At 42.1% G+C, this 13,373-nt stretch overlaps 1 protein-coding gene across 1 annotated transcript in view; it reads right to left on the bottom strand.

Moving 5' to 3' along the window:
- Positions 1-2,909: 2,909 nt before the first annotated feature.
- The window catches only part of LOC139317337 (serine/threonine-protein kinase BRSK2-like), a 212,581-nt gene continuing 202,117 nt past the window's right edge, over positions 2,910-13,373 (bottom strand). Inside the window, exons 18-19 of the mRNA XM_070944349.1 lie at positions 7,652-7,741; positions 2,910-3,221 (exon numbers count right to left, since the gene is read on the bottom strand). Coding sequence (XP_070800450.1) covers positions 3,037-3,221; positions 7,652-7,741 — 275 coding nt within the window. The 3' untranslated portion in view covers positions 2,910-3,036. The remainder of the gene's footprint in view (positions 3,222-7,651; positions 7,742-13,373) is intronic.

The raw sequence follows: 13,373 nt of genomic DNA, 5'->3' as shown, positions 1-13,373 counted from the left end.
TACCAGTTATGGCATGTACCCCTGCATGTGCAGAGGGTACAAAACAACCGGGCAGATGGGCGGAGCCTCGCACCAGGATCGCTACTGGTTCTCCGAACCACCCACCATGATTGCTACCGGATCGGGCGATCCGGTCCAAACCGGGAGCATTTCACCCCTGCTCTGTGGGATGGGTAGAGGTGTACATAGCGCTCTAGGTGGATCTCAGCCGAGTCAAGGAATAGAGCCACATGATCTGAGTCCCCATCAAATTTCCCCCTGAAGTGGGATGGTTCGTTCAGTGCTGCTCCTCCCTCCTGTCATCCCCTGTAAGCCTGCACTTGATGTGGCTGGTCATCTTCCTCGGCTCTAGTTCGTAGGGGGGTGGGGCTGTCTGCCCTGGGCAGCTTGCCTGCTGCGTGGAGGAGGCACTGGCTGCAGCCTCGGGCTCTTACAGGCTTGAGAGAGATAAGTCTGGAATGTGCATCTGTCTTTGGCTGCCGTGCCATTTCGCCGGTTTCCCATCCCCCCTGGCCTATGGCAACTCAAGAGCAGGCCAGGGATGCTTTGCGAGTTGACAATAGGATTAGCCCTCATTCAAGAGCCAAACCAGGACAAAGCCATTATGCCATAATAACAATTGCCCAACACCTTTTCAGAACACAACCCTCTTCATTACATGATCACTGGCAGTAAGATTCAACCAAGCCTGGGATTCAAGACAACCTACAAAGTTACCCCTTCCAAACAGCCTCCATGTTTCCAGTGTTTCTCCCCACTTGGAACTGAACCCAGATGGACATTTCTTCCAACACCCCCATTCCTCCTACCTTCAATCAATAACACAGTACTCTCTACTCACCATTATTTCCTTCCCAATTTCTCTCTCCCTCTCTCACACACATGTAGACAGACACACCTACACAGACTGCCTTGTGTGTGGGGGGATGGGACGGGCCCTTTGTAAAAAGGACAGAGGCCTTGGGAAAGTAGTTGGATTGTATATAGCCCATTTAAGAGTTAATGAGTTCTGTCAGGGCTGCTAAAATTACATGAGACAGAGCCAAGGAGAAGTTGAGATCACTGGGTACCGTATTTTTCGGAGTATAAATCACACTTTTTCCCCCCTAAAAGAGGGTGAAAATTTGGGTGCATTTTATACACCAAATGTAGCCCCTCCCACCCATCGGCCCCCACCCTTTGGCCTCTGCCTCCCAGCAATTTACCTCCTAACAGCAAACAGCCCATTTCTGCTTCAGCACAAGCAGCTGATTGTCAGTTGGATCGGCCTCCTGACCCTCAGCTGTTTCAGGCTGCAGGGATTGCCATTGCCTATTGCCGTGGGGGCCTCCGCTGTTTGCTGCAAGGAGGCAAATTGCTGGGAGGCAGATTTTTTTTTCTTGTGCTAATCAGGCTCTGCTGAAAATGAAAATGAAACTGAAGCAGGCTGTTTGCTGTTTGCTGCAAGGAGGCAAATTGCTGGGAGGCAGAGGCAGATTTTTTTTTTCTTGTTTTCCTCCCCAAAAAAGGTAGGTGTGTCTTATAGTCCGGAGCGTCTTATACTCCGAAAAATAATATATATTCAATTTTTTGAGATATTGCCAGCCAGCAGAGATTATAGAAATGCTTTTAAACCCTCCTGATTTTGGCAGTAGAAGGACACAAGCAAAAACAGAATAGGATGGGATGTTATGAAATATACTCATGTTTCTTTTATAAGTTCAGGGACAGCTGGGGAAAAAAAGAATTCCACTCTTAAAATAGCCATTTGACCTTAATGCAGACACAATTTAAAATCTGCCAATGACCTGAAAGAGCTGTGATACGAAGCAGGAGAAGTGCACAATAAAAACCAAATCTGAAAGTTCCCCAAATCCATTTAATTGGAATAAAGAACATTCACATTAGTTCAGAACCCAAGTTGGACTAAGAATGGAGAATATAACTACACTGTGCTACAATTGTTTTGCAAACTCAGATGGCTGATTTTTAATGCTATTGACTATTCCTGGCCATGCACAGGTTATATTTGCTGATTTTCCAAAAATTGCGATTTGAAATGCTACTGTATTTATTATTGAAGCTTTAGGTAATTCTTGGCATTTGGCATTTTTATTTCTTTATTTACTTACTTACTTTTCCCATTTCTCTTTTGAGCAACATTTCCAAAATGCCAGCTGCCAGTAAATATACTATAACTATAGTATAAGCACAACATAGTCCGGATTTCTGGATCCTGAATTTCTAATTTGATTCCACATTTCACATTTAGATTTGGCTCGTTTTTTAAAAATACAGATTTAGGGGAAAATTTTTCAAAAGTTTGTCTTGTAACAAAATGTTTATTAGAATTCTGGTAAATATTCATGAAAATGTTTTTAAAACATTGATTGGTTACATAAAATGGAAAAAATTCAAAAAGAAGAAAAAGAAACGGGAATGGAAATTTATTTTCTCTCCTACACAGGACACCTTCCTACTAGCTCTGTCTCATAATTTTAGCTTAATGCCATGATACTGTAAATGCTACAGAAGAAAAAGCAGGGGGGAGAAAAATAAGCCTCAAGGCAAGAAAGTGAGGAGGGAGTCTGAAAAGGGTTCAAGAAAATAAAGACCCCCACCATCCCATTAAAGGAATCAGATTAAATCCCTCACCCCCACCGGCTCCTGCCCGGTTTCTCTCCTCATGTTTGTTTTCCTTTCCCCCCCTTCAGTCCATTGTTTTTGTTTTTGGTTCCATGTTGTGTTTTCCCGCCCACCTCTTGTTCTTTTGTGGATTTGTTTTGTTTTCTGTTCTTTGTTAGCTATTTACAAGTTCACAGTATGGGCCTCTCCCAACATGGCCATTTTCTGCCCCAGAGTGAGGTGGGGTCATTAAATCTGGACCAATCTCCACCTTCCCACCCTGTCCCTGGTGGGCCTTGACCCATCCATTGGGCTGGTTGGCTCCTCCTGTCCATTATGGGTGGCTTTAGCTATTTCCAAGGGGTTGGAAGTGGCTTCTTTCAGCTGCTTTTCCCCCCCAGCCACCCACATGCTGCTCTCCTGCTCCATATATCATGGCTGCTGTGGGGACGGAGTTTGTGGTTGCTGGACTTGAGTCCCATTGGAGGCGACAAGCTTCTTGTCCTTGGAGCCATGTCGATGTTGTTCGGTTGGGATGTCTGATTCAGAGCGGCGAGACGGCTGGCAGCTGTGGGTTGGTGTGCCTGGGTAAAGGAGCTGCTGCCCATTCTTTTCATCTAAATGTTGAAGGAAGATCAAAGATTAGGTTAATTAGGTTAAGATTAGGATGCACCACTGAAAGTATGGGGAAAGATTAAAAAGAATCATTATATAAAAGTCCCAGTTTGGTTGTCTACAATGGAAGCAATGACACATCCGAATACCACAGACCTAGATAAAATGGTAAGATACACAGATTTATTAGACACAAAAGGAGAATTAAAATCAATACAAGATTTGAAAAGACAAGGAATAAATTTGGGATGGTGGCCATATTTACAAATCAAAACTAGATTTAAAAAAGATAAGGAACAATTTGGCATACACAGGAAACAATTGGAATTAGATAAATTAATATTAGGATCGGGAAGAAAAATGATTACAAATATCTACAATTACTTATTAGGATACAAATTGGAAGAAGAAACAGTAAAGGAAATGATGATAAGTTGGGCTAGGAATTTCGGACATAACATAGAATTGGATAAATGGGAAAAATTGTGGGAGAAAAATTATAAATTGACCATGGCAGTATCATAGAAAGAAAACAGCCATAAAATGTTTTATAGGTGGCATTTAGCACCAGCGAGACTGGCAAAAATGTACCCCAATTTATCACCCCAATGTTGGAGATGCGGTCACAAACTAGGGACATACTACCACATGTGGTGGATGTGTCCTAAGGTGAGGAAATTTTGGTATAAAATTAAAGGGTGGTTGGAAGAGATTACACTCCAAAAGATAAGATTTTAAACCAGAGATGTTCCTCCTAGGAATGATTGATAGAAAAATGGAAAAAGTCTCTATTATATTATATTGCATATTCTAACGGCGGCCAGAATTACTCTAGCGCAAATGTGGAAGTTGACCAATACACCATCAGAAGAAACAATAATAAAGAAAATCCTTGAATGCGCTGAAATGGATAAATTAACGATGGAGATCAAAGAAAGAGAAGACTCGGATTATTATAAAGTGTGGAATAGGTTTTATACATGGTTGGAAAACAGAAATCAAATTAAGAAATAAGAATATAAAGTGAAATTTGATATTAACATACTGGATATTTATTTATTTTTATTTATTTAATTATTTAATTTAATTTATATACTGCCCTTCTCCTGAAGGACTCAGGGCGGTGAACAGCCATAATAAAACAGTGTACAAAATAGAATTTAAAAGCAGATTAAAATAATTAAATCATAGGCTGAATTTAAAACTCTCATTTAAAACCAATTTTAAAACCCCATTAAAACCAAATTAAAACCATTTATCCCATCAGAGCGGCTTGCTGGAATAACAGGGTCTTCACTGCACGACGGAAGGCTCGGAGGTCGGGGATCCTTCGTATGTCCGGGGGCAATTCATTCCAGAGGGCAGGGGCCCCCACAGAGAAGGCTCTCCCCCTGGGGGTTGCCAGTCTACATTGTTTGGCTGACGGCACCCTGAGGAGGCCCTCTCTGTGTGAGTGTACCGGTCAGTGGGAGGCAATCGGTGGCAGAATGCGGTCTTGTAGATAGCCAGGTCCTAAGCCATGGAGCGCTTTAAAGGTGGTAACCAACACCTTGAAGTGCACCCGGAAGACCACCGGGAGCCAGTGCAGCTTGCGCAAGAGAGGTGTTACATGAGAGCGACGGGTCGCCCCCATTATTACTTGCACGGCCGCATTCTGGACCAGTTGGAGCCTCCGGGTGCTCCTCAAGTGGAGCCCCATGTAGAGAGCATTACAATAGTCCAGACGGGAAGTGACGAGGGCGTGAGTGACTGTGCGCAAGGCGTCCCGATCCAGAAAGGGGCGCAACTGGGAAATCAGGCGAACCTGATAAAAAGCCCCCCTGGCCATGGCCGTCATATGATCATCCAGACAGCCGTGAGTCCAGGAGGATGCCCAAGTTGCGAGCCCTCTCTGAGGGGGGTAAGATCTCATCCCCAATAGTCAGCGATGGTGTAAGCTGGCTATATCGGGATGCCGGAAACCACAGCCACTCAGTCTTGGAGGGGTTGAGTCTGAGCCTGTTCCTCCCCATCCAGATCCACACGGCCTCCAGGCAACGGGACATCATGTCAAGGGCATCATTGGGGTGGCCTGGGGTTGAAATGTACAACTGCGTGTCATCAGCATACAGTTGACACTTCACCCCAAAGCCACGGATGATCTCGCCCAGCGGCTTCACATAAATGTTAAACAGGAGGGGCGAGAGAACTGATCCCTGTGGCACCCCACAAGTGAGGGACCTCGAGGTCGACCTCTGCCCTCCCGTCAACACAGACTGCGTACGGTCAGAGAGAAAGGAGGAGAACCACCATAAAACGGTGTCCCCCACTCCCAACCCCTCTAGCCGACGCAGCATGATACCATGATCGATGGTATCAAAAGCCGCTGAGAGGTCTAGGAGGACCAGGACAGAGGAGCAACCCCTGTCCCGAGCCCTCCAGAGATCATCAACCAATGCGATCAATGCCGTTTCCGTGCTGTAACCCACCCTGAAGCCCGACTGGCACGGATCTAGATAGACAGCTTCATCCAGGAATCGAGGAAGTTGCCTCGCCACCACACTCTCGACAACCTTCGCCGCAAAGCGAAAGTTGGAGACAGGACAATAATTAGCTAAAACAGCCGGGTCCAGGGAAGGCTTCTTGAGGAGGGGCCTCACCACCGCCTCTTTCAGGGTGGCTGGGAAGACACCCTCACCCAGCGAAGCGTTGGTAATCTCCTGAAACCAGCCTCGTGTAACCTCCCGGGAGGCCAGTACCAACCAGGAGAGACATGGGTCCAGTAAACATGTGGTAGCGTTAAACCTCCCCAAAATCCTGTCCATGTCCTCAGGAGTCACAGGGTCAAACTCCTCCCAGATAACAGTCTCAAGACTCGCCTCCGTCATCCCGTCTGAAACTATCCAATCAGAGTCCAGGCCGTGCCGAATCTGAGCGATTTTATCATGCAGATATTGCCCAAAATCCTCAGCTCTACCCTGCAAGGGGTCCTCCCTTGCTCCCACCTGGAGTAGAGAGCGGGTCACCCTGAACAGAATGTAAATAATGATCCTGCTAACAAAACAGTTAATTATGAATATTTAAAAATAAAGAGAAGGAGTGGGAGGATAAAAGCTAAAAGTAAAGACAAAAGTCGATGCAGAAAGTTGTAAAACTGTATATATCTGTTGTTAGTATGGTATTTCAACGTCTGGTGTACGTGTGTTTTTGCTTTTTGTTTTTGTCTTTTGATTTCTTTTGCTATTGTGTGTTTGGTTTTAAAATGTAAAATACTCAATAAAAATTATTTAAAAAAACAACAACAAAGATTAGGTTAATTTCACCACCAAGCATCCCCTCACGACACCAAATGTTCAGAAATAGGCCTCAACACCAATTTCAGAAATGGGCCTCATCTTCTTTCTGTCCTCTACTGACATTCCAAGACAGCTGATTTCAAAGTGGTACCTAGGTCCATTTTTTAAAGGAAATACACACGTGCATAGTCCATATATATATTGTGTCTGAAAACATCCCAGGACCAGAGAGTAGATGCAGAAGATGCTGGATCAGAAAAAGATCAGTTCAGCATCCCAGTAGCCAAAGAAATCAACTGGAAATCTCTTGTTCTTTCTACAGGCAGATTCTCCAGGCAACCAGTCTTCCCTATTTTGCTTCCCCACCATGTGTTTCCCAAAGTCCTTTGGATCTGGAGGCTTCACATAACTATCATAAATACCAGCTATATCAACATCCACTGGTATGACTCTCACAGTATGTTCCTTTTAAAGATGGATGCATGGATTAATAAATGGATGGATGGATAAATGGATGTACCATCCATTTGGTGCTCTTAGTAACTACATAGATAGCTTTTCACCAGGATGGTAAGTGATCCTAGATCAGGGCTGTCAAACTCGCGGTCTGCAGGCCAGATGCATCACACGCTGGCCACACCCACACCCGGTTTAGCAAAGGAGAAAAAAGTCCCGATACGTCATGTGATGCTGCTGTGACAAGCGAGTTTGACACCCTAGTCCTAGATAATATATTTTAAGGCAAAGCATTCAAAAGGCATTTTGTAAAGCATCTTGGGAAAGTTACATCTTTAAACTTCAAGAATCTTCCCAGATTGTCCCAGAGGCATGCAAATGCCCAGAAAAGTCAACACACCCAACACGATGCCAGTGAAGTGAAGTGAAGCAGTAGTGTATGGACACACTTACATATATACATATAAGCAAACACAAAAATAACTCAGGAACGCTATTAAAGCAGCTGCAGTGAGCGTTCCAGATGATGCAGTTGCCTGAACACCTCAGAGAGGAGTACTCCATTTACACGAACACGCTTTGCAAATTGTCCTTTTGAATCCTCTGCACAGCCTTAGAAATTCACCTAACTCTTGAAAAAACAAGCAGGAACAGTCAGTTATTTGTAAGAATACAAAACAATGATGTACAGTAACACCTACCTGCTAGGGCTTGCACAGAAGGCTGGTCATGTGTGCTGAGTAGTTGTGCCTGAATCGTTTCCACAACCCGCTTAAACCGACGGCTGGGACCTAGAGAGGCAGAAGTAGGAACAGCAATGGAATAGATTCCAGAAAACATGGTCTAAAAGTAGGATTCAACTCAACTCCAATGGTGGGAAGAGACCATTGTCTGTGCTATGTAAATGAGGTCTGGGGACTTGAAAATTCAGATTCTTGCAGAATTGTGTACAGTACGTGTACAATGTACTTCAGGATTATGGATTGCACTACTTTCAGAACAGCTAGGAAAATGAGTCTGAACAGAACAGAACAGAACAGAACAGAACAGAGTTGGAAGGGAACTTGGAGGTCTTCTAGTTCAACTCCCTGCTCAAGCAGGAGACCCTATACCATTCCAGATAAATGGCTGTTCAATCTCTTCTTAGAAACCTCCAGTGATGGAGCACCCACAAGTTCTGGAGGCAAGTTGTTCTACTGTCAGGAAATTTCTCTTTAGTTCTAGCTTGGATCTTTCTTTGATAAGTTTCCATCCTTTACTTCTTGTCCTGCCTTCAAGTGTTTTGGAGAATAGGTCAACCCCCTCTTCCGTCAATATTTGACAGCCCCTCAAATATTGGAAGACTGCTATCAAGTCACTCCTCGTCCTTATCTTTTTTAGCCTAGACATACTCAGTTCCTCCAACCATTCATTGTATGTTTTAGCCTCCAGTCCCTTAGTCATCTTTGTTGCACTTCCCTATACTCTTTCTAGAGTCTCAACATCTATTTTGTATAATGGTAATCAAAATCTGTCCAAATGGCTCTTCTTCAAAACCTTGATGTTAGAGAAGGTCAGTGGTGGGATTCAACCGGTTGGCACCTATTCGCTAGAACTGGTTGTTAACTTTCTAAACCAGGGGTGTCAAACTCAAGGCCCGGGGGCTGGGTCTGGCCTGCAGGGTGCTTAGATCTGGCCTGTGGGGCTGCTCTGGAAACAGCAAAGGACTGGCCTGCAGTGCCTCTGCCAGCAAAAACAGAGCTCGCGAGGGCCACGCATGGCCCTCCTGACTTCCGTTTTCACTGGCAGAGGGTTGCAGGAGGCCATCATAGCCAAAAACGGAGCCCGGGAGCCCGTTTTCGCTGGCAGAGCGCTCGGGCCACCACAGGTGCCCCCCGACATGAGTGATGTCATGCTGGCCACGCCCACCCTGGCCACACCCAGCCCAGCCCCCCGAGGTCAAACACAACCCTGATGCGGCCCTCAATAAAATCGAGTTTGACATCCCTGTTCTAAGCAGTTCGGAGAACCGGTTGTTGGAAGAAATCTCCTTTTGTTTTTTTCTACTTTACAGAGCTAATCCTGTAAGGAAGACAGGAAGGAAACATTCTGGTGTTGTTTCTAGCCTAATCTTTATTGCCCTGCTTACAGAAACTGCCTCTCGGTTAACCCTTATTACATTGTAACAGCTAACGGTTCTTGGCAGTACGCCCAGACTTACTGTCGCCTGAGCTTCTCCGGAGGTTGTTTTTTTTCCTTTGCTGGTACTTTGCTGGGGCTTGACTTTCTTAAAGGGGAAGGGTTGTTTTAAGCTTTTTACACTGCTGTTGGGAGGAAATACTCCCCTGTTGGAGTTTTTCCAGCCAGGATGCAACGATCAGCACTTTGAAGAAATAATTGAATAACGAAGCAGAGCTGCCAGAAAGAAGCTTTTAATGACAAGGAACCAAGATGAGTGACATTCAGCAAGGCTTCTTGGCTAGCTAGAAAGATTAACATTCAAATGTGAGCTTACATACTCTGAGTTTTGGTCTAAAATTGGTTTTTGGTGAAGTTTAATCCTGTGTTTATTACAAACATCAATTTTTCCCCCATTTCCCCCCCATCCCTCCCTAACCCCCCCAAACCCTCCCTCCCCATGACTTCCCCAAGGTGAAATCCATCCACATTATATTATATCATACTTTACCACCCCTCTATTCTCCTCCCTGTGCACTATAAATTTCTACATAACAATAAACTATTTTGCCCCCATATACTATACATTTCTACACAACATTTAGCTAAAAGCTATCTGGTACTTCCTGGTTTGGTATTTATTCTGCACATAATCTATCCAATTCTTCCACTCCCATGCATAAGTCTCTTGAGTCCGGTCTTTTAAGTATGCTGATATCTTCGCCATTTCTGCAAAACTGGCCATCTTCAAAGTCCATTCTTGAATTGTAGGCATATCAACCCTTTTCCAATATTGACCAATCAGTAACCTGGCTGCTGTCACCATATACAATATCAATTTTGTTTCACCCACTGAAAAACCCTTAACTATACCCAGTAAAAACAAATGAGGAGAAAATTGAATTTTTTTCTTTAAAACATTTTGCATAACCCACCAAATTTTTATCCAAAAAGCCTTGGCTTTCTTGCATGTCCACCATATATGATAATATGTAGCATCTAAACAATCACATCTCCAACATTTCGGTTGAACATTAGGATACATACATGAAAATTTCTTGGGATCTAAATGCCACCTATAAAACATTTTATAAAAATTTTCCCTTAAATTCTGCGACTGTGTAAACTTAACATTCTGAACCCATATTTTTTCCCATGTTTCCATCATAACTGGTTCTCCAAAATTTTGCGCCCATTTTATCATACAATCTTTAACCAATTCATTTTCTGAATCTCTTTCTAACAAAACATTATAAATCCTCTTAATATGCATTGGGCCTTTCTCTTTTATCTGTCTAACCAATTCTTCTTCATTCAACATTAAACTGGTTTTTTGATCTTCTCTCCATCTCAATTGAAGTTGATTATACTGTAACCAAGTTAAATTAATCCCTTCTTCCAACAGTGTGTTCAATGTCTTTAGTTGCCATCTGCCCCCATCATTAAAAAGTACTTCTTTATATAACCCCCCCCCCCCGAGTGACTTTATATTTATATTCCATATAATGTGACCAAGATCCAACCACAACGGTATTTTGTAATCCCATTTGAATCGGTGCTTCTTCCATACTCTCATCAAGGAGCTTCTAAGTATATGGCTATTAAATACTTTGTCCATCTTGTTTTCATAAAATAAATATGCATGCCAACCAAATTCAAGATCGTGGCTTTCTATATTCAATATTCTAGTCTTTGTCCTTCCAAACCAATCACTTGCTTGTGTAAACGCTGCAGCTTCATAATATAATCTCAGGTTTGGAAGTTTAAGACCACCCCTTTCACGAACAGCTTGCATAATTTTCAGTTTAACTCTTGGCTTTTTCTCATTCCAAACAAACTTATTCACTCCTTTTTGCCATTCAGTCAAATATTTATCACTTTTAAGCACCGGAATCATTTGGAACAAAAATAAAAATCTAGGTAGAACATTCATTTTAACTGCTGCTATTCTTCCAAGTAAAGACAGCTGCAGTTTTTTCCAAGTTTCCATATCCTTTTGTACCTTTCGCCACAACACCTCATAATTATTTTGAAACAGTTTTATATTTGAATCTGCAACTTGAACTCCTAGATATCTCACTTTGGATACTATTTCAAAGCCTGCCTTCCTTTCCAGTTCCTTCTTTTAATCAACTGTCATATTTTTAACTATCATCTTGGTTTTTTTCTGATTCAGTCTAAATCCTGATACCATACCATATTCTTCTATAATGTCTTTCATCTGAATTATTGATTCCATCGGCTGTGTTAGGGTAACAACCAGATCATCTGCAAATGCCCTTGTTCTGTAATCCTCTTGCCTTATCACTATTCCCTTCAAAGTGCTCGAGTCCCGTATTGTATTCAACAAGACTTCTAAAGTTAAAATAAACAACAACGGGGATAACGGACAACCTTGTCTTGTGCCTTTTTCTATACTAAAGTTTGTAGTTAAGCTTCCATTAATAATAATTTGTGCTGTTTGTTCTTGATAAATTGCTGAAACCGCCTGTAGAAACTGATCCCCAAAGTCCATCTTTTTTAAAGTCTTTAATAGAAAGTTCCAATTCACTTGATCAAAGGCCTTCTCCGCATCCAAAAACACCAGCACTGCAGAGACCTGTTTATTCTTCTCAAGTTATTCCAATAAGTCTGTAATTTGCCTCACATTATCCTTCATGTATCTGCCTTCTATAAATCCTGCTTGATCATGATGAATCACCTCTTGAATAACTGGCATTAATCTGTTGGCTCTATTTCTATCCATACTGGGCTGTGGTCAGATAAAGTCCTCGGAAATATCTTTGTTTTCTTTGTTTTTAAAAGCAAGTCAACTGTAAGTAAAATAAAATCAATCCTAGAGAAGGATCTGTGTCTATCTGAAAAAAAAGTAAAGTCCAATTCTTTTGGGTTATGCACTCTCCATATATCTTTCAGTTCCAAGTCTTCTTTCAAATAAAAAAAAAAAACTGTGGTAGTTTAACACATGATTTTGCCAAGCTCTTCTTATCTATTTTAGGATCTATTACTCCATTCCAATCTCCCATAAGTAGGATAGATCTATAGTCCCATTGTAGTATTTTAGAATGCAGTAATTTATAAAAATTTTCTTGTTGCTGATTAGGAGCATAAATTCCAATCACCAAGATTGGGCCATTATCTGTAAGAAGTTCTATTGCTATATATCTTACACAATCATCTGCTTCTATAAATTTTGTTGACAATCTTTTATTTGTATAAATTACTACACCATTCTTTTTTTCCAAATTTGAAGCTATAAACTGTGTTCCTAATCTAGAATTTATCAAATATTTTTGATCTTGTATTCTAATATGAGTTTCCTGTAAGCAAATAACATCATTATTAAATTGTCTCAAATAATGAAATATCTTCCTCCTTTTCTGTGGTGAATTCAATCCGTTCACATTCCAAGATAAAAACTTAATTATCATTTGCGGGCTCTTGAAGCGATAAGAGCATTTGCTGAAGTTTCTGTTCCACACTGATAGTCTTCGGCTTAGCTCCTCCCATAGCTTCAGATTTTTGTGCTTTACCATTGACTCCCTGTTCGTCTTGTGATAACTTTGAGCTCTGATGTTGTTGTTTCTCTAAAAATTGTTTATAAGCTGCTCGAGTAATACGCTGATCTTTAGCACTATGCAACATCAAATCAAGATCCGCTGCCACTTCTCTTGTATTTTTAGGTGGTTCAATTGAAAACTCTAAAGGAGGATCCAACAAGGGTAGGCCCCCTGCCGCTCCTTGAGTCTCTAGTGCCTCCCTCTCTGTCTGTTTCCTCTGCTCTTCAAGCTCTTGTTCAAATTGCATATCCTTCTCACCCTCCACTATGGCTAACACCGAGGAAGTACGTGGAGATGCTGCACCAGGTTTAAAAACACTGAAATAAAATTCTTCCGCTTTTTGAAGAGTATTTAATCGATATCTCTCTCCTTGATACCTCAATATTATACCAACTGGAGTGTCCCATCTGAATGGAATTTGTTGTTTCTTTAATTCAGTCACCAAAAATCCAAAATCTTTTCTATCTCTCAACATCTTAGGTGGCAATTCTTTGTAGATCCCAATCTCTCTTCCATCCACTTGAATAGTAGAAACAAAAGATTTTTGCAAAATATCATTTCTTATTCTTCTATCTGTAAAGTAGATCACCACATCTCTAGGCAATTGCCTTTGCCTTGCCACCCAAGAATTCACTCTATAGACCTTATCAATTTTGCAAAAATTCTCCTCAGGGTCAACCTTTAACATAACAGCCAGAGCATCAGC

Source organism: Pituophis catenifer, unplaced genomic scaffold (genome assembly GCF_029215685.1).
Source record: "Pituophis catenifer annectens isolate HBS135680 unplaced genomic scaffold, rPitCat1.0.hap2 SCAF_5, whole genome shotgun sequence".
Classification (NCBI taxonomy): domain Eukaryota; kingdom Metazoa; phylum Chordata; class Lepidosauria; order Squamata; family Colubridae; genus Pituophis; species Pituophis catenifer.
Note: the sequence above shows the minus strand (reverse complement) of the source record. Positions and strands in the feature narration are given on the sequence as shown.